The following is a 23502-nucleotide window of genomic DNA, read 5'->3' as shown; positions in this document are numbered from 1 at the left end:
ATCCATTATCGGGGAGACAGCAGCTTTAAGAAAAACTGCTAAATTAGCATGAAACAATGCTCTTGTTCTTTAAGGAGCCCATTCTTGTTGTAAAAGATTCCATTTTTACTTTCGATTTCTGCCCTTTCAGACTCTGCGGTCCGTAGTAAACCCTAGCTAATTAGCTATTAGGGAGTATAGTGTGGTGGGTCAGAAATGTACAGTTGGTGAAAACTGTCAGGGAGGGCTGCCTGGTATCCAGGGTACCCTAACCCCGCTTATGGGTTTCAGGTTTTTCCCACCTGTCTAAGACTGCAAGGGGGGGCTCGAAGTGCCAGGTGACCAACCTTTATATCGTGCTCCCTGACCAAGCTGAGAGTTCAATTACGGTGATTAGAAGTCCCTTATGAGGCCCCTGCACATCTCAGGGATTGACCCAGATGCCTCTGCAAGGCCCCTACTCACGTAGGAAGGCCTGAGATCTCAGGCCTGAGATCTCACGCTGGAGGGAGGAATGCTTCTTATCTTCGGTACTTTTGCAAGAAGCTGAGACACTCATAAACAACCCTGTTAACTGACTCTGAGTTCTGAAAGCAATCTTTGGAGTCTGGTTGAAACCGAAACACTCATTTACTATCTGTTTTTCTGTTCGCAGGCAGGTGGAGGGGAAAGGCAGAATCAAAGGGGCTGCAAAAAGCAGCTTTTAAAGAAAGAGTACACAGAGGCACTTGTAAAAAAAAAAAAGCTAATTGAAAGGGAAATTCATTGCTCTCTCTTCCAAGCCTAAAACCTGATTGGGGATTGTGCCACAGGGATGGGCTTCTGAGTGTTTTACAGTGTGCTTCTCATTGCATAGACTTTTCCTTGCAGTTGGCAGGAAACCTAGTGTTCCTTCCTGGTCCACCTCCAACTCATCCTGTCACAGGTGGCTTTGTTGCTGCGAGTACCCTTATGGCTTTAAACATTTGACCCATGCCCATGGGGTGCCGCGATTGCCAGAGAGAGAGAGAGCAAGGCTTCTGCTTACTAAAGACAGTGTAGTCGCAAGAGAGGGCGACCTTGGAAAGATACCCTTTTTCCCTAAAATACAACACACCCTACGCCCTCCGAAAAGCACTCGGGATCATTGGCCCTTACGTGGGCTGTGGCGTGCATTCCACCCACGTTGGTGTGTTGAGCACGACAACGGCTGGTTGCCTTTGTGTCCCTGTTCCTGGGTGCCACAGAATATTTTCCCAGAACCTACAGACTGAACCTGCTGATACCTTTCCATCAAACTCGCTGGTATCTGCATAAGCCACAGGTGGCCCCCTTTCTTCCTGTCCCACTGCGTTTCTGAGTCCAGGACAGACACACAGAGGGTCCCCAGGAGGGTCCCACAGTAGCCTCTTCTCATTAGACGGGCAGGCTGGGGATCCAGGTAAACCTTCTAGGATGAATGATGGGAAGCCCCAGAAAGAGTGCCTCAGAAAAGGGGTGTTGTTTTTCATCCCTAAGTATTAAGGACAAACACAGGCGATTTCAGTTAGTAGAGGCGGAAGATGGGACAGGGTGACCTCTAGGCCAGCCATGCCCTGCTCATTTTGATGACAAGCATCACATCACACCCACCTTAGTGGGTCTCTGTGAGGCACAACAGTGCATGGGACAGGAGGCCAGAAGTTTATTTCCTCTCCCCATTGCTTGCAATCACCAAATCACTTTATTACAGATCTGAAAACAGCCGCCCGGATTTCTGCTTGCTAATATTCTCCAGAAATAGACTCATTCCTTCAGAGTCTTATTGTACTTTCCCTTATGATCAAAATTAGCAAGAAACTTGCATAAAAGAGGACAATAATTGCTCAACGAGCATCTCGTTTGTAATTTATTAGTTTCTATTATTGTGGGTTGCCATGGCGACGCTGCGCAGCCTGGGTGACAGGAGAGATGCAAGATAGGCGCCGAGGAGGCTGTGAGGCCCCATCAAATGGAGATGCACATTTTTATCAGTAATTTTCATGAAAATAATAAGTGAGGAGTTAATGAGATGGAAAGCCATCCTGTGGCTATTGTGAATTTTTTTTAAGTGTTGATCTAATTAGAATGCATCGGTCAGGAAAAGTAATGAGGGTTTAGTGCCTCACAGAGATGCGAGGATCATATCAGAAAATTAGCACCGGTCTTTGGAAATAATCAGGCCCTTGGAGAGGTGCTGGGCCTCCCCATCCTGGGCCCTCCAGCCCAACCCCAAGCACTGGTGTTTGGGGTTTACCAGGGCAGTGGGCGAAGAGAAGAGGGCCAGAGGGCTTGGCAGTCACGGCGGCCGCTCAGGGTTGGGGTCTGGAGGCTGGCAGTGCATCCGGATGGGCAGGGTCACTAGACACAGAGCTGGCGGAGACTCAGGCATGGGCTCCAGATGGGTAGGGTCTCAGGGGTGCTGGCAGCACTCAGTGCCTCCGAGGTCCAGGAGAGAGGAAAGAACTTTGGTCCCTGCGGAGACCCGGGTCAGAGCTCTGCCTGACCAGGAAGCTGGCCCTGAGGTGGCTGCTGTGGAAAGGCCCTGGTCCGCTTAGAACAGAATCAGACAGTCGGGCAAAAGAGAAGGGAAGACACTTGTTGAGGCGTTTCTCAGGCTTGTCCTTTCATTACCCCTGCCTGCCACCACCTCCGTGGTTCAGGCTTCAGTGGGCAGATGAGATCGTTACACACAGGCCATGCCGGGGCTTGTGAACCTGCTCTCCTGTTGGCTCTGGCCGTCCTCGGCACCCCCCCACACCCGTGTGTGCGCACACACTCACACGTACACACACAGCCACACTCTCACCTGTGGGCACATGTCCACGCACACCTCTCTTTTAAGCTCCTGCTGCTGGATTTGCCTTCCTAGTGCTCTGTTCGTATCCTTCTCCTGCTCAAAAACTCTGGGGTTCCCTGGAGTTTTCACATCTTTCCTCCTCACGTGCAAGGCCTTCCCAAGTCACCCTTCCTCCCCGCCCTTCTGCTTTTGTGATGCCTCCCAGCTCTGCAGAGCCAAATCCAGCCTCTTCCTCAAGGGCCAGAAAAGGGCCGCTCTCCCAGTGGAAACCTCCCTGACACCCGCCCGGAACGGACTTTTCTCCCTCTCGGCTAACAGCTGGAGCCCCTTGGGCCATTTGTACGGTGAATATCACATGTGATTTTATCTTATGATCATTTGCGTAAGCCTCATTTTCCTCTTCCAGATAACAAACATCTTCTGAGTAGGGACAGGTAGCCCGATGGCAGCCATCACAAGGTCTTGTGCGTGCAAGCTGGCCAGTAAATATCTGTCAAAAGAAGTCATATGGTGAGAAAGCTGGAGAGAGAGATGGAGAGGCAAGAGGAAGCCAGAGGAGAGAGAAGGGAACAAAAGCAAGGGAAAGGGAAGGGAAAGAAAGAAGGCGTCAAGGGGCTTACTCAAGAGGAAGGCTTGGAGGGACCGAAGGAGCTGAAGGATTGGAAGAAAAGGGCAATGTGGGGGAAGAGACTCGGACTGGAGCAGCGGCGAAGTGAGGTGAAGAAAGACAGGCAGAAAAGACGGAAGGAGGACTGGCGGCAACCCTGAGGTGAAGGATGTGGGCCCGTGCAAAGTCAGAGCTGTGTGGAGAGGGGTGGAGGCCAGCAGGACGCAACATTTGCTTTCCCCATCCGTGACCCGGGTTCCTGAGGTCAGGAATGGGCCTGTGGCTGGCATGGGCCTTCCATGGAAGGAGATCAGGAGCAGGAGCCCATGCAGGGAGGAGAGAGGAAAACACTGTCCAGCACATGTGTGTGTGTGTGGATGTATGTGCATGCATGCGCATGCGTGTCCACCATGCTCGGGTCTTTGTCTCCCCAGCCTGAAGTAGCAGCACTGAGCTCCAGCCTGGCCCAGGGAGGGGTGTCCTCTCTGGAACCTGAGCCTCGGGATCAGCCTTCCAGTAGCCTTGCCAGCTTTGTTGCAAACTGCTGGCTCATGGTTTCCCCCGTGTGCTAATCACTCAGCCCTGTGTTGCAAAGTAGATGTTTTTTAATTTCAATGAGCCCCCCTTACCACCACCTCAGATATTATACTGTGTCCCCACCCGGCACTATGAGGTCAGGGCACACCCCTGCTTGGTCTTCCGTTTCCATACATGCGCTTTCTCTTTGCGGGCGCAGCAGGGATGAGGAGCGAGGGAGGCCGCTTCTGCCAAGCTGAGGACCGAAGCACAGTTTCAAGGACTTGGGCCACAGCCCCTTCTCCCCACATCCCCGGGAAAGCATCCTGTCCTGCCTGCACCCAGTGACGCCTGGGCCTGCTGACTCCTCAGAGCCCAGGCTTCTTGCAGGAGCAGTTCCTCAGTAGAAGGCTCATACGGAACTCGAACTCGGTGTCCTCCTGTCTTTATCTCGAGGGCACAAGCGCACCGATTCCACTAGCAAGAATCTAACTCCCGCCTTGGCCAAATATTAATTTGACCTGAAATCCATCCCTCTGTCTCCATGGAGCTGTAAACCCCAGCTCTGTGCCAGCCAACCGGACTGAGCCACAGTTCTCGTGCAGTGGCCAAGCATTCACAGGGCATGGCTGGTGTGCACCATGCTAGGTCCCTATGAGGACACAAGTGAATCATGCAGGAGAGGCTTCCGGTCTCAGGGAGAGAGGCTATGAGTCACAACCGAGGAGCTGAATGACGTGAGCCCCAGGAGGCTCGGGGGCGGGGCATACCAAGGAAGGGCCCAGGAGGAGCCTCCAAAGAGACTGCAGGAGCTACAAGAAGGGGTCTGGGTGGAGCAAACCACTTGTGTGGTTTGAGGTTCCCCGGCCACCACTCAGCATCCTTCTTCCTCCCCAGGGAAGGCCCAGGCCCAATCTGCCCACCCTCATGGCCAGGTCTGTTTCTGCAAAGACAGAACGAACAACCCTTGGTGTGGGCTAGAGAGGCAGCAGGAAGGCTTTGCCCACTGTGATCAGGCAAGTTGTGACCAGAGAAGTTGCAGGCCACTGCCCTGGGAAGGACTTCCAGGAGAGGGAGCACCTCAGGCAGGCTTTTCTGAGGGGAGACTATCTGTGACCTCTGAAGATGAGTGTTCCCAGGAGAGAGAGAAATCCAGGAGAGGTGAGGAGCAGAGGCAGCCTTGTAGAGCCCTGGAGAGGAGGCGCGGTCATTCATGCATCTACTCAAGCACCTACTGAGCCTGCCCAGTTCCAAACGTGCAAAAATGGCTGTGACCCATGAATAGAATAACAAAGGGTCTTGCAGCCAAATTGCGGGGGAGGGTTGTGCTTTGAAGCCAGCAGGGATGTCCCATCACCAACCATTGTAAAGGTAGGGGAGTGTGCCGGCAGTGTGGTAAAGGCTGGAGACATGATGGAGACAAATGGACTGTGTAGCCCCTGTTGCCCCGAAGAGGCCTGGCAGAGAAGGAGAGAACGTCTGCAGTTCCCGGACCCCCTCCATCTCAGGCACTGTGGGTACAAGGTACTTCACCCGCATCGTCTTCCTTACTCCTCTCACGGAGGCTGTGAAGGGCACATTCTTTTCTCCATTTTGCACCCAAGGAGAGGGAAGTTCAGAGAAGTTGAGACGCAGGCTCGCTCACGGTCATGCGTCTAATAAGCCGCAGAGTCGGTGTTCTGCTTGTCATGCTAAGTCCTTTTGCTTTCTTTGTGACACGCAGGGAGGATAACCAGGGGTCCTGGGATCTGGGTAAGGAGGGACGACCCCACTTGCTGTAGCCCAAGGCTTTCTAGACTAGAGAGCAAGAACCCAATTATTAGGAAGCAAGAATTTGGATTTGCTAATCTGTTGAGAGCAGGGAGAAGAGAGGTGCAAAGTGAACACAATTCTGCGATCCTGGGCCTGGCCAACCAGGTGTAATTCGCCAGCTGTGCTACTTACTCCCTAAAAAAAAATAGGGGCCTCATCAGTCCATTCCTCCCTGGGGAGGGTGGACTTGCCTTTTGACCTGCACAAGGAGTTTGTGTTTTCGAGATTAGCAGGAGGCCGATGAGGTGGGGGGCAGTCACCTCAGTCAGGCCCCCGAAAATCCTGCCCAGTGGCCGAGCACCCTGAGGGTCTGGCTGGGCATCTTACTGCTGGGCAGGAGCAGGAGGAGGCGGCCTACCTGCGGGGGCACCACTAGGATGAAAAGGGGACGCCCCCAGACCACAGCCATGGGAAACTGATTTCTAGGAGCTCCCCCACTTAAATCCCATCCTAGGCACTTAAACTCTCCCCCTGCCACGCCCCAGCCCCCAGCCCCAGCCCAGGGGTCCAGGAGACCAAGAAGGCAGCCTCCCAGCCAGTCCAGTGAAACCTGAGCAGGTCTGCCCTTCTGTGAAGGAATGTTCCGGAAGAGCTGCAGCTGCTCCCATCCCTGCAGGCCAGAGCCGTTCCCTGAGACTAAGGCCCCCAGCAGGAGTGGAATAAGCACAGGATTAGGCGACTGTTTATGTGCAGTTGGCTTCCCTGAATTTGGAAACTCAGCTTTTCCCAGCCTGAGACAGGACGCTGGTGCTGCCAGAATGAGGTGACACTGCCAGGAACTTGAGCCTGGGGACAGCAGTGACCTCCCCACACCCATGAGGCATGCTCTTACCCCATCTCAGGTCCAAACCCAGGCCCGCCACCTGTGTATCGAGCATCTACCATGTGGCCCACACCGTGCTAGGCAGCTTGGGGCAGTTCAAATACAGACCCTTCTTCCCTCAAGAACCCTGCAGCCAGAAAACCTGCGCCCCAGCTAGGGAAACAAGCCACACGCTAAGAAAACACAGTGTGCTGTATGTCCAGTACTAAGGGTCCCCAAGATGCATTAGTCAAGAGGGTGGGCTCGCAGGGGTCCGTCAAGACAAGTTCCCAGCGGCAGTGAGGCACTCTGGGTCATCTCCCCACACCCCAGCTCTGGTATGTGGGAGAACAAGCCCACCCTCCAGGGAGAGGGGCTAGGGGGTGGAATGGGGAGGCTTTGGGGAACCACTTGGAGCTGGTGGATCAGCAGGGACGCCTAGTGGCCGGGTGTGTTCATGGCAGACCGCTGGGGCCCCACCAGACTCTCCATTGGCCCCCTATTCCCTCAACCCACTCTCCTCCCAGCCATGCACCCAGTAAACCGTAGGGAATGGCATTGGTTGTTTAAAAATCTTCGGGTGGAAGGACCTGTGCAGGTCGTCCAGTTTATTCCCCTGTTTCACAGGCATCCTGGTGAGACAGAAATTCCAGCATTTCAAAACAAAAAGATAACTTTTCTATCAGTTCTCTCCTTCACTCCTTTCTTCCTCCCATCACGGTTTATCCCAGAAATTCCTTCCTTTAGTGGAAATCAAGTCTTCCCAGGCAGCACGAGCTCTTTCCCTAGTAACTGTGAAGACCTGTGGCGGCTGGTCAGACCCAGCCCCTCCCAGGCTGACTGCCGCCCGCCACGTCCAAGTTCATGTGCGCTCCCCAACCACCCCCACCACCTCAGCTTCCAAAGGCAGTCCCAGAGCCTTTCACTTTTTCTCAGTCAGGTTTTCCTTCGAACAAGTCTTTTTTGGGGGGGTTGGTCCCAAAGATGAGATTTGGGGGGAAACTCACCCAGTGACCTCTGTGATCCACCGAGCAGGAGTGACTCTGCCCGGCACTACAGCCGGTTCATGGGTGCAGTCCAGGGGTGCAAGCTCTCCACCATTTTTTGAGCCCGTCTCCTCCTGCTGGGCCCCCTCCTGTGAGGCTCTGGGTGTCTTGGGGAACCTACGCCCAAGCAGCGGGACAAGGCAGGCTTCCAGGGCAGCTGGTGGCAGCCAGCTTTCCCCTGACTCCTGAGTCACTGGGCCTGTGCCCTAGAAGACACATCCCTGAGAAACTGTGAAAGTCTTCAGCTTTTTGGCCTGTTTCCTACCAGAAAATCTCACTACTAGAAAGTAGGAGGCCGCACACTCCCCAGTCTGGTGGAATGGCCCCACCACCGAAGCCAGGGATGCCCAGGATACCCTGGCTCCCAGCCATTTCCCAAGGCCTGGGGACACAGTGCCGTGTCCCTGGTGGAACAAGATGAAGAGCTCTTGAGCTGGATATGCAGGTTTCAGCCGCTGGTGTCGGCACGATTCAAGCAGAGACGTGAGACGGGAGGCTGAAAAACATCACAGGAGCGGTCCCAAATGTGCCCTGTCCCTCATTACGGGAGCTGAGGAGGCAGCAGCTCTCTTTGGATCTAGGTGGAACAGCCTCCACCTGGTTGGCTAAGCTCCAAAGGAGGCTGGGGAGAAGACAGTAACACCGTGTGCTTGGCTAACAGTTTCTCCCCCAAGGGCTCCCACAGCTGCCAACAGTGGCTCCCTCCTCAGAAAGACCTAAGACCGTTCCCAGAGGTTCAGAGCACGGGTCTCCATAGAGACAGAGTCAACCTGAAATAGCTACAAAGTCAAGCCCCGGAGCTGGTCAGGCACTACAGCTTCTACTTCGGGAGTGCACATTTGGCCCCGGAACGTCTTAGGCAAGGAGGCAGGAATGCGGGGCGGGGGGCGGGGCACATGGAGGGACCCACCTCCGTGGCCAGGTGTGGAGCCCCAGAAGAATCTCTTCTATGGCTCAGGAAAGGGCCCAAGCAGCGCTGGTGTCAAGCATGGCTGTGCCACTTTCTGGCCAACTGCCTTTAGCAAGAGGGAGTGGGAAGTGACTCACTGGGTGCCCGCAGGTGCCCGTCACTGTGCTCACGCAGGCACCTGGCTGTCTGACCCCGAAGCGTGTCTCCCTCCGTGAGCNGGGGGGCGGGGCACATGGAGGGACCCACCTCCGTGGCCAGGTGTGGAGCCTCAGAAGAATCTCTTCTATGGCTCAGGAAAGGGTCCAAGCAGCGCTGGTGTCAAGCATGGCTGTGCCACTTTCTGGCCAACTGCCTTTAGCAAGAGGGAGTGGGAAGTGACTCACTGGGTGCCCGCAGGTGCCCGTCACTGTGCTCACGCAGGCACCTGGCTGTCTGACCCCGAAGCGTGTCTCCCTCCGTGAGCTTTGGCGGTACGCTCAGAACCGAAAGACCTGGGTTCGGGACACAGCTACTTGACTCTAGGAAATGACCTCCATTCTCTGGAACTCAGCTCCTCTTCAAGCAATAGCATTTGTGGGGACAGGACAGTGAAATAGCACAGGGAAAGCGCGCTCTCTAATATTCGGTGTGTGTTGTGATGAACAGGGAATCCCCCCTGACGCAGGTCGGTGAAAATGCAGACTGCCGAAGGCCCGACTCCATGGCTCCGAGTCTGTGTCTTTGCAAACACCCCAGGGCCCAGGCGGGCTTGCTGGTCAACCCGTATCTACAAACGTGAGGCGTGAATATCGTTTCCTCAGTCCTTGGGGATGCCAAGATTTTGCTTCTTTCTTCTGCCCAGCCAGGCTGTGGCCGAATCAGCCCTGGCTCTCTGCCCCTGTGGGTCTCCATTCCTGTCCTTTGCCAATAGAGCTCGTCTGCCTCCCAGCACCTTCCAGCAGCAGCCCAGAGTAAGAGGAAAGGAAAACGTCTGATCCAATACATGCAATGCACTTAGTCACCCAGACAGGGCGAGCTGGCATGGAGGTGGGCCAGGCCGCAAGGCCAAGGACCAGCCGGGGTTGGAACAAACTGCCGAGGTGATTGCTGAGGGCGGTGGTCAGCCTTTGGCCCCTGCAGAGTGAAGTGGGTGGTGGTTGGATCCCACGGTGTACGTCTCGGGTTTATCTCACTGACTTTGTGTCTTTCTAACATTGTTGGGTAGTTTGGGGTGGGTAGGAAAATCTGGGATGACTTTTAATGCTGGAAATCCCCCTATATCCTTCCCCACAGAGGGTCACCATGGCGTGGCTGAGTCCCCACAGGAGTACATTGGAAAGTTATCGCCCTCAGTTTCAGGGTGTGTGCATGGAGGGACCGCATCCTTGCTGAAACTGACCTTCCAAGTTCACTTCAGCTTTGAATGATGTCTGTGCTGTTCACACCCTGTGAGAACGGTTGGCTGGGATGTGGGCGAGAGGAACTTAATCTTGAGGCAGATGCATAGGCGAAGGCTCGGGCTCTCGGACTGTTGGAGGTCAGCAGGCTCTCTGCACCAGGAGACAGAAGGGCTCTGACTTGCTGGTTCCCATTGCCTTTCCCCAGGGCACCCACGCTGCCTTTGCAATCCTGGGTCTCGGTCCTCTGTCCACTGGCCTTCACTAAGTGTTTGTTGGAACCCTGTGCCTCAGGGGCCCGGTGCAGCCCAGCTCTCGGCAGCTGTGGGTGAAGGAGGGCTGTGAAGTCCTGGGGCTGCTAACCAGCTGGGCCCCTGAACACAGCACTTGGGTTTCTAAGCCTCAGCTCCTTACTTGACCTCAGGAAGTTGGAATATGTGGCTTGTAAGGGCCCTGCCAGTTTCTAGGCCTCCACGGGTCAGACTCAGTGTTGGACTCACAGTGTGTGAGTGGGAACACCGAGAGTTCCGCTCGAAGGATAAACCTCGCCCGCTGGGAGGTGCTCCCCAAGTCCCAGAAAGGGGGTCGGAGGTGGAGCAAGAGCTGCCTGCCCCTTCCCCACGGCCACAGCAGTGGAGGTGAGCCAAGAATAGAAGCGAGGCCTCAGACAGGGGCCCTGCCAGACATGGGTGGGTGGAGGAGGGACAGTGACCCCTGTTTTTGGAGGGCACACCTCCAGCTCTGTGGCCAGGCCCAGTCCAGGAGGGCACAAATGGCAGCTCTGGAGGAGATGCCCCAGGGGTTCACTGGGCTGACCCCACCTCCTGAAGGGCTCTGTCATTTCCCAGGTCCCTGGGTCTGGGAGGCGCCCGCCATAGCTGTCCCCTGGGCCTCTGCCACTCTTCCTGTGTCTTACCATTGGTGCGCAGTCATTGGCTGCAGGTTCCTGCAAACACACGTTTCTGCCCACCCCGCACTCGAGACCATCCCTGGAGGTTGAAGGCCCAAGCGACCACCAGTCCTAGAACAAAGTCAGGAAGCTGGAGTCTTCTCCCTTCCCCTACTTGACAGCGTGCCCGTCTAAACCCTTCCACACATGCTGCAGGAACCCAGGCTTTGAGCATTAGAGTGTCAGCTCCTGGCGGCTGGCAGATAGCAGGGTCACGCCCTGTGCTTGGAGGAGCTGAGAGACCCCAGCAGGTCCTCTGCAGCTCCTCTCACCACACCTCATGTGCTGCCTGCCTCACTTTCTGCAAAGGAAGCCTATAGGCCTTGACCTCTCACCCTCGCCCAGCTCCTTCCTCACAAACTCCCTGTGTGCCCAGCCATCAAGCCAGGAGAGCTCACGGCCCCTTCTTGCGGCCTGCGGCCCAGCCTCCTTTGCCTCCGGGTGCAATTGCTCAGCATTGAGTCTGGGCACCTCCTTGCCCAGCTGCTAAATGGCCATGAGGGGAGCAGAGTGCTGGGGCAGGGGTGGGGGCGCTGTGGGGAGGGTCTTCTTGGCTGCTTTGGCTACTGCAGAAACTAACTGCNGCCTACCTCACTTTCTGCAACGGAAGCCTATAGGCCTTGACCTCTCACCCTCGCCCAGCTCCTTCCTCACAAACTCCCCGTGTGCCCAGCCATCAAGCCAGGAGAGCTCACGGCCCCTTCTTGCGGCCTGCGGCCCAGCCTCCTTTGCCTCCGGGTGCAATTGCTCAGCATTGAGTCTGGGCACCTCCTTGCCCAGCTGCTAAATGGCCATGAGGGGAGCAGAGTGCTGGGGCAGGGGTGGGGGCGCTGTGGGGAGGGTCTTCTTGGCTGCTTTGGCTACTGCAGAAACTAACTGCAAGACTGTGCCCTGGAAAATGGGGCTGCAGGCTGATGGCGTGGGGCAAAGGGACTCTGTCTGCTGTGGGGTCTGTGTCAGGGGCCTGAAGCCGAGGAAGGAACCAATGAAATGGTCAAGGCTCATGAGAGATGCCCCTCGAAGACGGCCATTTTCAGTTATTATTTAACAAGTATTCTAGCAGCCACTAGGTGCTAAGGAGACAGAGGTAAAAGTTGAGAGGCCGCCGTGTGTGTGGACTTGGTGTAATAAGCGCTGTGACTTAGGTGAGCACAGAAGTGAGCAGGGCCAGGGGGGAGGCTCATGGAGTCGACCGAGTGTGCGGACGGTGGTGCTGGCAGGTAAAGCCTGGTCTCACCCCACTGCACACTGGTATCACCTGGGAGCTTTTAAAATCCCCAAACCCCAACCACCCCCGTGACCAAGCAAATTAGAATCTCTGGGTTGGACCCAGGCATCAATGGTGGAAATTCCAAAGCGAGACCAAGTGGGGACCATGTGGGGTCCTGGGGTAATTTATGGCTCAGGCTCGCACCGGAAGGAATGGTTCAGTGGGTGACTGTCGTTGGTTGGTTGGCTGGTTGATGTTTAATATGGAACCTTCTCATTCACTCGTTCTAGAAGCCATGAGAACAGCCTTTCGGATTTGAGTCTGGGCAGGGACAGGGAGAAGGGAGGAGGGCGGGCAGGCAGGAAGGAGGAAGGGGGCAGGAGGGTCTGGGCTGTGGCGACATGGAGCCTCCCTTGCTTCCAGGACCTCCTGCAGAACTCTCCCAATTCCATGTCTGGAGTCTCCAGTAACCCCCAGGGCATTGTGGTCCCAGCTTCCGCGCTCCAGCAGAGCAGCATCGCCATGACAACTGTCAACTCACAAGTGGTGTCAGGTTGGTGCAGGGGATTGTGGGGACACCCCCAGGAAGGGAAACGGAAGGGGGGCTGCCCGCTGGGTTTCTTACCCAAAGTGCTCTCTAAGTTCGTCCATGGTTAGCACCAGGACTCGACTGTGATTTGGGTCACAGTCTCATGGGCCCCTCAGAGGCCAAGCAAGGCTATTGTCCCTCCCCCAGCATGTGCCACCTCCATCCCCCATCCCACCCCTTTCCACAGGGGCTGAAGGTCTCCGGAGCAGAACTGTTTACATGTGAATGCCCCCTGCACCAGCCCCCATGACAGGGCACACAAAACCTGGTTGTCTCCTCAGGTGGAGCCTTATACCAGCCAGTTACCATGGTAACCTCCCAGGGTCAGGTGGTCACCCAAGCAATCCCCCAGGGAGCCATCCAGATCCAGAACACACAGGTGAGTGTGAGCAAGGGTGTGCTCATCTGCCTGGGAGAGGGGGAGGGCGACCACAGAGCGTCTGCTCACAAGTCACTTACACAGTCCCCATTACTTTTCGAAGAGCTAACCTCACCCCCGATTCACAGGTAAGAAGCTGGTGTTGGAGGGGTTTACCAGCTCCTGGGACTTTGCTGCCTCCCGGGTAACATCAAAGGCTCTTCCTATTTTTGGTCTGGCCCCTGGAGCCCCTGGAGCCCCTCTGGAGCTCAGTGAGGCAGAGCACGTACAGAAGGGGGGGCACAGGGGAGAGTGCGAGGGTGTGAGGCCAGAGGCCTGAGATCTGACAGTAGCTCTGTCCCTGTGGGTAAGTCGCCCAACCTCTGTGAGCCCCCGAGTTCTTGTCCACAAAAGGGGGATTGACAGGAGGAACTGCGCACAGCCCAGCCAACCTACAGGCTGCCCTGAGGGCTCACATGGTCCCGGCCAGGAAGTTGCTTTGCACACTGCCAGCGCCTCCAGAAATGCTAACTACTGGGCAGCTTACGGCAATTTCGTCTCTTGTATTCTGTGCATGGCTCTGCCCCCTCCTTCTTCTCTCTCATGCCCCTCCAACCCCTCCCCCCGCCTGCCCGTTGGCCCCCCAGGGCCCTAGGATGAGTTGGGAAGGGGGCTGGCAGCAAGAGCCTGCCATCGCTATGACAACAGGCCCCTAGCTGCTGGGCACCAGGCTGCTGATGCCGATTTTTTTTCTCCACATGCCCCAAAGGTTAACCTTGACCTCTCTTCCCTCCTGGACAATGAGGATAAGAAGTCCAAGAACAAACGTGGCGTCTTGCCGAAGCATGCCACCAATATCATGCGTTCTTGGCTCTTCCAGCATCTCATGGTGAGTGTGTGTGTGCCAGGGGCACCAGGCTCCACTGTCACCCCCAGGTCTCCAGAGGGCATGGCCTTGGAGAGTGGCTCTGGGGTGGAGATGTCACCTTCTGGAGGCCAAGTCACAGGGGAGGGTCTTGTGGGACTAGAAGCTGGGAGGCTATCTCTAGTGCTTGCTGCTGCTGCAAAACAAAAGTGGGGGTGGGGGGGGGACGTCAAAGAGGGGGTGGGACAGATGTATTCTGCAGAGACCTGAGCCCTGGGCCGGTGGGCAGAACTGTTTCATGAGCGGGGCCCCGTCCTGTGGGGCCCGCCCGGCCTCCTGCTCCTGCGCCCTTCTCCCACAGCAGCCTGCAGGCCTCTGCCTCCTTGTGAGGAAGAAAACACTCCCACTCTGCCCTCCGCTTCCCAGAATCCCCACCACTGGGGAGGCAGAGCACACGTGTCTCTTTCCTTCTGCCCAGAGCCCCCAATGAGGCGCAGGGCAGGAGAGCCCTGGTCGAGACCACCGACGCGGAGGGGTCCTGGTTCCTCTCTGGACCGGCTCAGCTCTGTGGGGCAGAGCACATGCTCCCATAAGCCTCTGGGGCTACTTTTGTGAAATGGAGACAAAGCCTGAGGTTCAAACGTGACGTTGATAAGAGGTCTGCTGTGTGTACCAGCGAGACAGGAGCTGGGGTTGCAGGGTTCGTGCAGTAGCAGGCCTTTGGCTGAACGTCAAGCATGACTTCAATGACTGTGTTCCCCTAACGCCATCCAAGAGCCATCTCGGTAAATGAAGGCCAGTGAGTGCCTGGGCGGACTGTGGTGTGTGTGTGTGTGTGTGTGTGTGTGTGTGTGTGTCTGGGTGGGGAGGTAGGTTCTCTGAGTGCAGGTGGGTGCCCAGCGGTCTGGAAGCTCTCGGCCTGGCTTGGCAGGACGTAGGTGCACAGACACCAGACAAATGCCAAGCTCGGGACCATAACTGAGGACATAAACTGGCCTGTGCAGTGTGGGAAGAACCAAGAGTAAGGAAGCTCTTCCTCACTTGAATGGCTCCAGGAATCAGTCTGTCCATCTGTCAGTCACTGCACAGTCCCTTGTGGGAAACAGGAGCGCCTCCCAAAGCCACAGGGCCCAGGCTGAGGCCATGGCTCTCAGATGTGCGATCTTAGGGACCCTGCCTCAGGAATGTGGGGCGCCTGGTGGATTGGAAAGAACTGCTCTGGGGTAATCGCTGTGGCCAGACCTCTGAGTCTCTCCACGCATATCTCCCACTCCAGGGACTTGGGGCCACCAGACATTTGCTGAGGGAGTACCTCTTGAAAACACCCCCGGGGACACACAGTGACCTAATTTGCAGAGCTGAGGGTTGAGGTGAGAAGAAGAGCTTGGAACGACTTCCAGGGCCGAGAGATGAAGCCAAGGGGCCAGGGCCAGGGTCAGCCTTAGGCCTCTGGGAGCAGCCCTGACGCAGGAGCTCGAGCTTCTGGTGGGGACGCCCAGGTCCCCTGCCTGCTCTGGTCCCCCCACTGCCCGGGAGCTGACAGGCTCTGCCGGGCTCCCCAGGGGCCCATGCTCAGCCCCCCCCTCCCTGCCCCCTGTAGTGGGAAGTAGAGCTCCTGAATTAGGATCCTCTCTGTGCCCAAGGGGCGGGCAGCCGCCCTCCCCAGCACAGATCTAAGGCCTCCAGCCCTGTGGTGAGGGAGGCATGGCTGTGGGGCCGAGGGCTGGTAGGAAGCACCTGGGCTCCTGAGGCAGCCAGACCTCAGCTCACACCTGGGCCTCACCTTTCGCTCTGTCGCCCAGTCACACCCACCTCTTGTGAAGACGATGCTGAAGCAACAAAGTCACTGCCAAGGCCCTGGCACAATGGTACTCAATGTGTGTTAGTCCCTGTTCTTTCTTCCCTCACCTCCCAGGCACATACATTCTTAAAAACAGCTGTGGACATACCTGCAAACTCGCTTGTGAGGGCAAAAAAGGCAGGTGTGGGAGGGACAGGTGGCCGAGAGACAAGGCTCCCAGATCCCAGGCGTCTGGGCCAGCGCCCTCCCCGAGTCCCGTCGCCCACCGTGGGCTCCTCTGCCACCTTCCACGCACCCTCACAGCCTACCAGCCCGAGACTGGGGGCTTGTCCTATGGGTCCCTCCTGCTGTGCCTCCCCTCTGACCTCAGCTCGCACCCTGAGCTCTCACCCCTTCCTGCTGAGCCTCATCTGTAGCTCAGGGCCTTCTCTTTCAGCTTCCCAGCCCCTGCCAGCCAGACTTGGGGTGGTGGAGGGAGGTCAAGGTGGAAAAGAGAGAGGGGTACTTGGAGCACAAAGCGGAAGAGAAGGAGGAACCCAGGTGGGTTGCACCAGAGGGACCTGGGACGATGGGAGGACTCAGTGAATAGCATGAGTAAGGTTTTTCCGCCCGCACCCTCCCGCCCCCAGACCCTCTCCAGCTCGGGGGGCATACAGTATGGGTGCCATTAATAAAGCACTTAGCCCCAGCGAGGTCCTCCACTGTGAGTGCCATCCTTGCAGCAGCCATCGAGAGGGGACAAGGGAGAGACCTCTGGGTCTTTCAGACAGAACTCAGAACTTACGGAGGAGAGGGACAAGTCTAGACTGTAGGGACACGGCATGATCCAGCTGTCCTCTGAGGCCAGGGCTGGTCCACCCCCCAAACACCAGCTCAGGAAAGAGGTAGTAGAGGCTCTTGGTGACGGAGCACCTCGGACAGGAGCTGGACTCAGAAGTCGAGCAAACAGGGGCGTGGACAGAGGCCTGCCCAGCGGCCATACCCTCGCTCTGGCCCCTTTCCTTGAACAAGGAGCTAACACCCCTTCTCCATGGTTATGGAAATCAAGTGAGACAACCTATATCTGACACACAGTCGCACGTGAGAAACGTTAGTTCCCTTTACACTTTCTAGAACAGTGGGGCAAATTTTTGAGGCTAAGGCCCCAAATGTGTGGAAATCAATTAGCAGCAGAGGGCTGACCTAAGTTTCTGACCTGTGACCCCTGCTGGTTTTACTGCCATGAGGATATACTGACTCCTGTTGCTACTTACCTGTCCTGTGTGGAGGTATGTGCGCCAGATCTACGCACCTCGTGTCTCCAGTTCAGCTGCCAGTTGCGCAAGACCAGGCAGCATACGCAGCGCCTCTTCTGCAGGCCCCAGTGCGTGCCAAAGAGTCGTGGGCAGCAGGGCGTCGGGGTGCTACTCCTGGGGAGGGTTTGGGGAAGTCTGGGTCAGACGGGGTTTGCCTGTGTCTGTGTTCTCAGCATAGGAGGGGGCATTGTGATTTCGTCAGCGGGGGTGTGGCTTGGCACTCTCCCCGCACACGTGTGGTCACTCTCAGTCTCCCTTGTCTCCACTGCCGTTTGCAGAACCACCCTGTGACTGTAGTTCTGGGGCAACGCCCCACTGCGTGGGGCGTGTAGTAGCTGTGCAGTTGTAGGAAAGAAACCCCAATAGCCAGGCGTCCTCACGTCCGGTGCAGGAGGGGCAGCTGCAGGGGTATCTGTGTCCAGGGTAATGGGAAAAGCTGGTTATGGAAAGGAACAACCATTAAAAAGTCACGTTTTACTCTCGTTTAAAAGATGTACATACATTTATTCACTAATCTTTTGGTACAGGGCCAAGATCTTTTTCTGATTAAAGTTTGTCGTTTTACTTGCACAAAGCTCTCCTATAATATAACATCTATAAATTCCATCTCTGCTTGAAATGGAAGAAGAATTTTGACATTTGGGAAGTGGGCTGGCTGCAGGATCTTCCTGGATTTCTGTTGCGTATTCCAGTCTCTTGACATCTGCCTCCCTGTGCCTCCCTGGGTGGTGTTTTGAAGCAAACCCGAGTCTCCTGTCTTTTCAAAGCGTTCCACTTAGGTTGTGCTGCGGTGTGTGCGTTTAGTAACAGTAACTCTTTCTTTGTGGACTCGAGTGTCATTGGGTTGATTCCATGATTGCAACACATATAACTGGCGTAAACCGGTTTGACACGAGCACCGCTGACTCGCTGATGAGCAGACCAATCAGCCACTGCGCACCTGCGGAGCAGCCCGCTCCGCTCCAGTGTTGCGGGCAGTGTGGACATCGGTTCCGATGGTTTACGGAAGAAATGGGGAGTGTTGTACCGTAGTCTGCAAGCTTGGAAGTTCTGTAGTAAATGCTGGCTCTTCCTGTTGTCTTCTTCCTCTTGGGCGCGAGTCAGTGTTCTTTGATCCTCTTTGTCCTGTGTCCAAGGCTTCTTGTCGTCGCCACGGTTCTGTGTCAGTAGCAGCCACAGGAGTGTGTGCGGATGACAAAGTGCTTCTGGGATGGAGAGTAAACTGGAGCCCTTTTGCTGGTCGGCTGCAGGGAGACTGGATGGTTTCATCCATTAGCTGCTTTGCTCCCGGGTCCCTGAAGACCCCAGTGACGGTTTCCCGCTAATGCATTGTGGCTGGGAGAGGCCAGACTCCCGCTGGAAGGAGTGGTCCCATAGCAAACGCAGGCCGGGTGAGAAAAGCTGGCAGAGGGTGGAGGGTCAGGCTGCACTTCCTCCCCAGCTTCTGGCCTGTCGGCTGCTCCAGGTCCCAGCCTCCCCCTGCCCCGCCCCGCCCTGCCTGGTGATTCTGTGCCTTTCCATAAAAAATGTGACCGTTCTCTGTGCTCCAGCCACCCCAGCACAGGAGCAGCTTCACAAGAATGTTCTGTGTGGGAAGAGTAGGGGGAGGGTCCTACAGGGGGAACCCGGCCCCAGCAGCCCCCCACCGTCGTGCCCAAGGCTCTGCCCTTTCGCTAACCATGGCCGTGGGCTAGGCTCCCATCTTCCCACCTTGTCTCTTGACCCATGCAGCCCCCGCAGGAAGTGGGCACTGCTATCACCCACATTTTACAAACAGCAAAACTAGACCCAAAGAAGGTAACTCAGGCCCCAAGGCCCTGCAGGATTTGAACCCAGGTCTGTATAACTCAAGGCTCTACTTTCTCACCCGCTAGACTACGCTACCTCCCCAGTGATCCAAGAAACCACAGCGTCTCTGGGCTCCCCAGCAGGTAAAGCAGAGGGTCCCCGGCTTTCAGCGGAGGCACAAAGCCCGATGCTGGCCAAGGGGTCGGACTTGACGTGCCTGCGTGGTTTTCAGGTGTGGAGAGGCCGCCTCACGCTCTCTTCCTTTCCTGTGCTTTCTTCACCCATCACCTTCACAGCCTGGTCAGCATCCGGCGGGGCCAGAGCTGCACGCTGCTTGCTGCCGCCCCAGCCCCGTCCGCTAGGCAGCTGCTCTCCACCCCGCCACACCGAGCTGAGGCCTGGCTCCCAGCCCTCCCGGGAGCTGCCATAGTCACAAAAAAGCACCAGGAGTGCTTTTCTGTTTGACTTTTTATGAAATATAATCCACATTCCATAAAAGTTACTTTTAAACTGTGCAATTCAGAGATGTGGAGCGTATTTCAAAGTTGTGCCATCACCCCCACCGACTGTTTCCGGGTTGTTCCCACCATCCCTGAGAGAAGCCCAGTACCCACCAGCTGCCCGCCCCCCAGCCCCCGGAAGCCAGTGATGTGCTTTCTGTCTCCATGGATGCGCCTGTTTCTGATACTTCACAGGAGTGGAATCATACATAGAATACACGATATTTCGTGACTGGCTTCTGTCACTTAGCATAATGTATGCATGGTCCATCCACCTCTTAATAAATACATATCAGGGCTTCATTCCAATATGACCAGATATATTCCACAGCACAGGTGAACCACACTTGGTTTATCTGTCCATCAGCTGATGGACGGTGGGTTGTTTCTCCTTTCTGGCTTTTGGAAGATGCTGCTATCCTGAGCCCACCCGTGTCTGAGGGACTCTGGCAGATTCCACTGCATAAGAGCCTCCCAGGCCGGGCTTGGGCAGCCCTCTAGGGGCAGTGGGGCAGCGGTGTGCCCAGCACAGCGTGGACCCTGCTCGTGGGCCACTGGCCACAGAGGCCCAAGGAGGCGCAACCTGGCCAGTGTTGTCCTCTGCACCTCAGTGTCGCCGTTGGCCACTCAGCAGTCTTCACAAGCCATGCCGCCTTCTCTGTGCCTAGCATTGCGTGAAGCCCTAAGGGAATTTTGCTTTTATCTCTGCCGGAGGCCCACTTACAGCATCCATCTGTCCAGCTGACGAGAAACAATCAGATCTCTGACCAACAGAAAGTGCGCAGTCTATGGAGTGGACATGGCGCCCCAAGGCAGGATCCGGACTGGGGTTTCTCTGCCCCTCCATCTAGCCAGGGACCTGGGACAAGTTGCTTGACCTCACATTAACCTCAGTTTTCTCTGCTGTAAAATGGGGACCACAGTCTCCAGCTCATAGCCCTCTCGTGAAGATGGAATAATATGATGGAGTAAAAGCACTTTGTCCTGATAGAGAACGCAGCTGTTGCAGCAGACTCCCTCAGCCTCACCCAGGGAGTCCCCATCAGCCGTCCTGCCTTGGGAAATGCTGCGAGGTCTTGACACTCCCGGAGAATCTGTGAAAGAAAAAGTAAGAAAACCTTGAAAAGCAAGAAAATGGCTCAGAGAGACTTGACCGCCCCTGTTGCAGAATATCTGGTCTGCTACTTTTTCCTTTACGGTGTTCTGTTGTCTAAAACTTCACTCATCCGAGATCCATTTGAAATGATCCCATCCCTGCCTGAAGCAGATGCCTCGGAGAGTTCAGGAGGCTATTATTCATTCACAGTTTAGTATGAATTAGTGCAAAGCTTGCTTTCCTACTCCCACTCAGCTAAGATCAGCTTCATGGGAAGAGTGCCAGTGCTTGTTAGTGGCAGAAGATGAAGAGACATTTTTTAATGCAGCATTTTGAGCAGACAAGCCAGAATGGGGTGGCCAGGGGGGTGGTTTCTAGCAATTCTTCACGTCTTCCAGGCCCGTGACCCTCTGCGAATCTGATGAAAGCCTGATCTACATCATCACAAACACAGTTTCAGGGGACGAGGCCCTAAACCTCCAGATGCGGAGGCCTCAGATTTAGAACGCCGTGACTGAAGGAAAGCCCCAGGGCCCTGTGAGGACAGGTGCTGGGGTGTGTCACCAGGGCCGCGAAACAGGAGAAGCTGACACAGAGTCAGTGCCCACCCACCTCAGAGTTCCCCAGGTCTAGTTCTGTCCCTGAGAGAAGAGGGAGATCTTGGTTGTCCGTCCTGCCGCCTGTGGGACCCTCTCCGCCAGAACACAGGTCTTGAGCGCCGAAACAGGCCTTCGAGGCTAGTCCGGAGATCAGCTGTTTTTAAAAACAACATGTTCTAGTTCTAGACACACACATGAGTTCCAGGTACCTGACATGACCTCAGCACTTGGGGGCTGGTGATTTAATTAGAGGACAGGTTATACATATAAACCTCAGGGGTTCCACCCATGGCATCCCCAAGTGCTGTCGTACAAACACTCCGCACTCAGGCTCCGAGAGTGGGGTGATCAGGAGAGACAAGGGAACTCTGGCCATCTGCGCCGGTCAGACACGTCCAGAATGGTGCATCCAGGACTGAGCATCAGATTTCCAAAGGTCCTCTGGCGAGCTGTGTCCAGAGAAGGGCAGCCAGGATGGGGGTGTCTGCTCAGATGACCGACAGGAGACATGTCACATGACCAAAGGGACATGGTGCCGGGTGTCCGGGCTGCAGAAGGGACTCACTGGGTCGGGGAAGCCTGGAGTGCGGGGCTTTGGAGGCAGACAGGCCTGAGGTAGAGCCCAGCTCCATTTTTAAATTTTCTATATGACCTTGGACGGGTCAGTTATTTTCTCGGATGTTAATCTCCTTCTCATAAAGTGGACATGGTAAGGCCTACCTGTGGCGAAGACAATCGGCACTATGTTGAAAAGCGCTGTGCCTGACAGGTGCTCAGGTGCACGGAGTGTGGGTGTGGCCGGCGACGCAGGGTGTGAGTCTGGCTCTGCCCTCCCCACTGGCGTGACCGGGGCCAGTGTGGGACACCCCTGGGTTCAGTCTCTCGTGTGTGAAATACAAATAACAATTCCCATTGCATAGGGGCCTGGAGAAGTCCGTGAGAACGCGTGCCCTGTCCTTGCGCAGAGCACTCTGTAAAGTCAGCACTCCGTAGTGTTCAAAGTTGGCTCTGAACTCCAGGCACCTGGTATGTGGTGGAAACGCCTCTTGTGGGGGAAGAGGCAGAGCTGTGAGCGTCTGACATCCGGGCACAGCCTGTGCTCTCCAGCCGGGCGAGTGGGGAGGCAGGCCTGCGTGCCACAGAGGGACCTTCCACAGCTCCAGAGCAGAGGAGCTGCCACACCGAGTGACCGGGTGACCAGGCGCTGCACAGCCAAGTGCCCACCCCACTTCCCAGGATGGTGCACATGGAAAGTGACGGCAGCACCACAAGGCTGCCCGCAGCTGGACAGCAGCCAGGGGCCCCCACTGCCTGACCTCCCTCCACTAAGCCACCCTCGGGGCCGAGGGCGGCAGTGTCTCCGCACACCTGTAACTCGCTTCAGGTGCGTGGCTGAAAGTTCCTCCTGCCCTGGGGGTGAGGCTGCCCTGGGGTGGGGGAGACCTCCAGGGCATTAGTTCACAGGGTTTGGGGGAGGCGCTGGGTTGGGGGCTGGGCCTGGAAGAGTGGCTAGAATTTAGTCCTGACCAGAGGTGCCGCCCCACCTTCCCTGTGGTGAGCAGGACACGTGCAGCGCCCCACAGTGCTTCCCGGGCAGCTTCAGCCAGAGATCCCACCCAGAAAATGGCCAGGGGAGATTTCCAACCTCACATAAACCCCCCTAAAAAAGCCTGAGACCCAGGTTAGGAGAAAATGCCCCACCGGGCGCGCAGCTCCAGCCCTGCGAACTGGAGGGGAAACCTCGGGCAGAAAGGAGCACACTCAGGCGTGTGCAGAAGGGCAGCCGGGCTTGGCATCTGTCGGGGAAACAACCTGTGGTTTCTACGGAGGTGGAGCCACATGCTCAGGGCAGCAGGTTTCTTTTCCTTGTTATTTGTTTATTTAACAAACACCCGCAGTGCGCGCCAGACGCCGTTCTGAGTGCCTTCCAGATACAGGCTCATTTAATCTCTATCACAGCCTTGAGGAGGCGGGATTCTCTCCCCATTTTACTGAAGAGAGGCTTAGGAACGAGCCGGGGGTCTCAGGCAGGTGACAAGCAGGACTGCAGCTGGCAGGCTGGGGCCCGGACCCACGTTCTCACCCACTTGTCACGGCTGCCTCTGAGCCACGTCTGGAGAGCTGAGTGGCGTGCCCCACCCGACTCCTGAGTACCCCACTTTCTGCCCCCATAGACACTCACGAAACAGCCCAGGCGGGGACAGCACTATTACTAAGTCAGCCAGCCTGACCCTGCAGACAGGATCCCTGAAGCTCCCCCATCCTCCCCCCACCCACCTTCACACCCACAGGTACACAAGGGAAGGTGACAAGTGCCAGCAACCCCACGGTGCCTATGATCAGGCATTCATGGAACACCTAACACGTGCCTGGCATTTCCTCCCCACCGATGAGGTGGGGGTGAAAGGGAAGGTGCGGCCCCTTTTCTCAAAAACTTGCAGTCTGTCTGGCTGGGGTGACAGACCACTGAACAAACCCCCTGTGGAATCCCAGGTCCCAGGGAAGGTGAGTGCTCAGAGCTCATGGGAGGGCCAATCAGAACGAGCTCAAGGGGCGGGGGGGGGGGGGGGGGGCGGGGGGGAGGTTAGGCTACCAGTGTGAGGGATG

The 23502-nt window shown here is 56.3% G+C and overlaps 1 protein-coding gene across 3 annotated transcripts in view; it reads left to right on the top strand.

The window, feature by feature from the left end:
- Nucleotides 1-23502, top strand: part of PKNOX2 (PBX/knotted 1 homeobox 2) — a 254565-nt gene that overhangs the window by 222040 nt on the left and 9023 nt on the right. For all 3 annotated transcript variants that reach the window (XM_037038201.1, XM_037038199.1, XM_037038200.1), the window contains exons 8-10: nucleotides 12428-12557; nucleotides 12875-12972; nucleotides 13721-13840. In XM_037038201.1, the coding sequence (XP_036894096.1) occupies nucleotides 12428-12557; nucleotides 12875-12972; nucleotides 13721-13840 (348 nt within the window). The remainder of the gene's footprint in view (nucleotides 1-12427; nucleotides 12558-12874; nucleotides 12973-13720; nucleotides 13841-23502) is intronic.

The sequence above is a fragment of the Sturnira hondurensis genome, unplaced genomic scaffold (assembly GCF_014824575.4).
Source record: "Sturnira hondurensis isolate 20B ecotype Veracruz unplaced genomic scaffold, ASM1482457v3 Scaffold0024152, whole genome shotgun sequence".
In the NCBI taxonomy this organism is placed as follows: Eukaryota; Metazoa; Chordata; class Mammalia; order Chiroptera; family Phyllostomidae; genus Sturnira; species Sturnira hondurensis.
The sequence above is the reverse complement of the archived record's forward strand: the minus strand, read 5'-3'. Positions and strand labels throughout refer to the sequence as shown.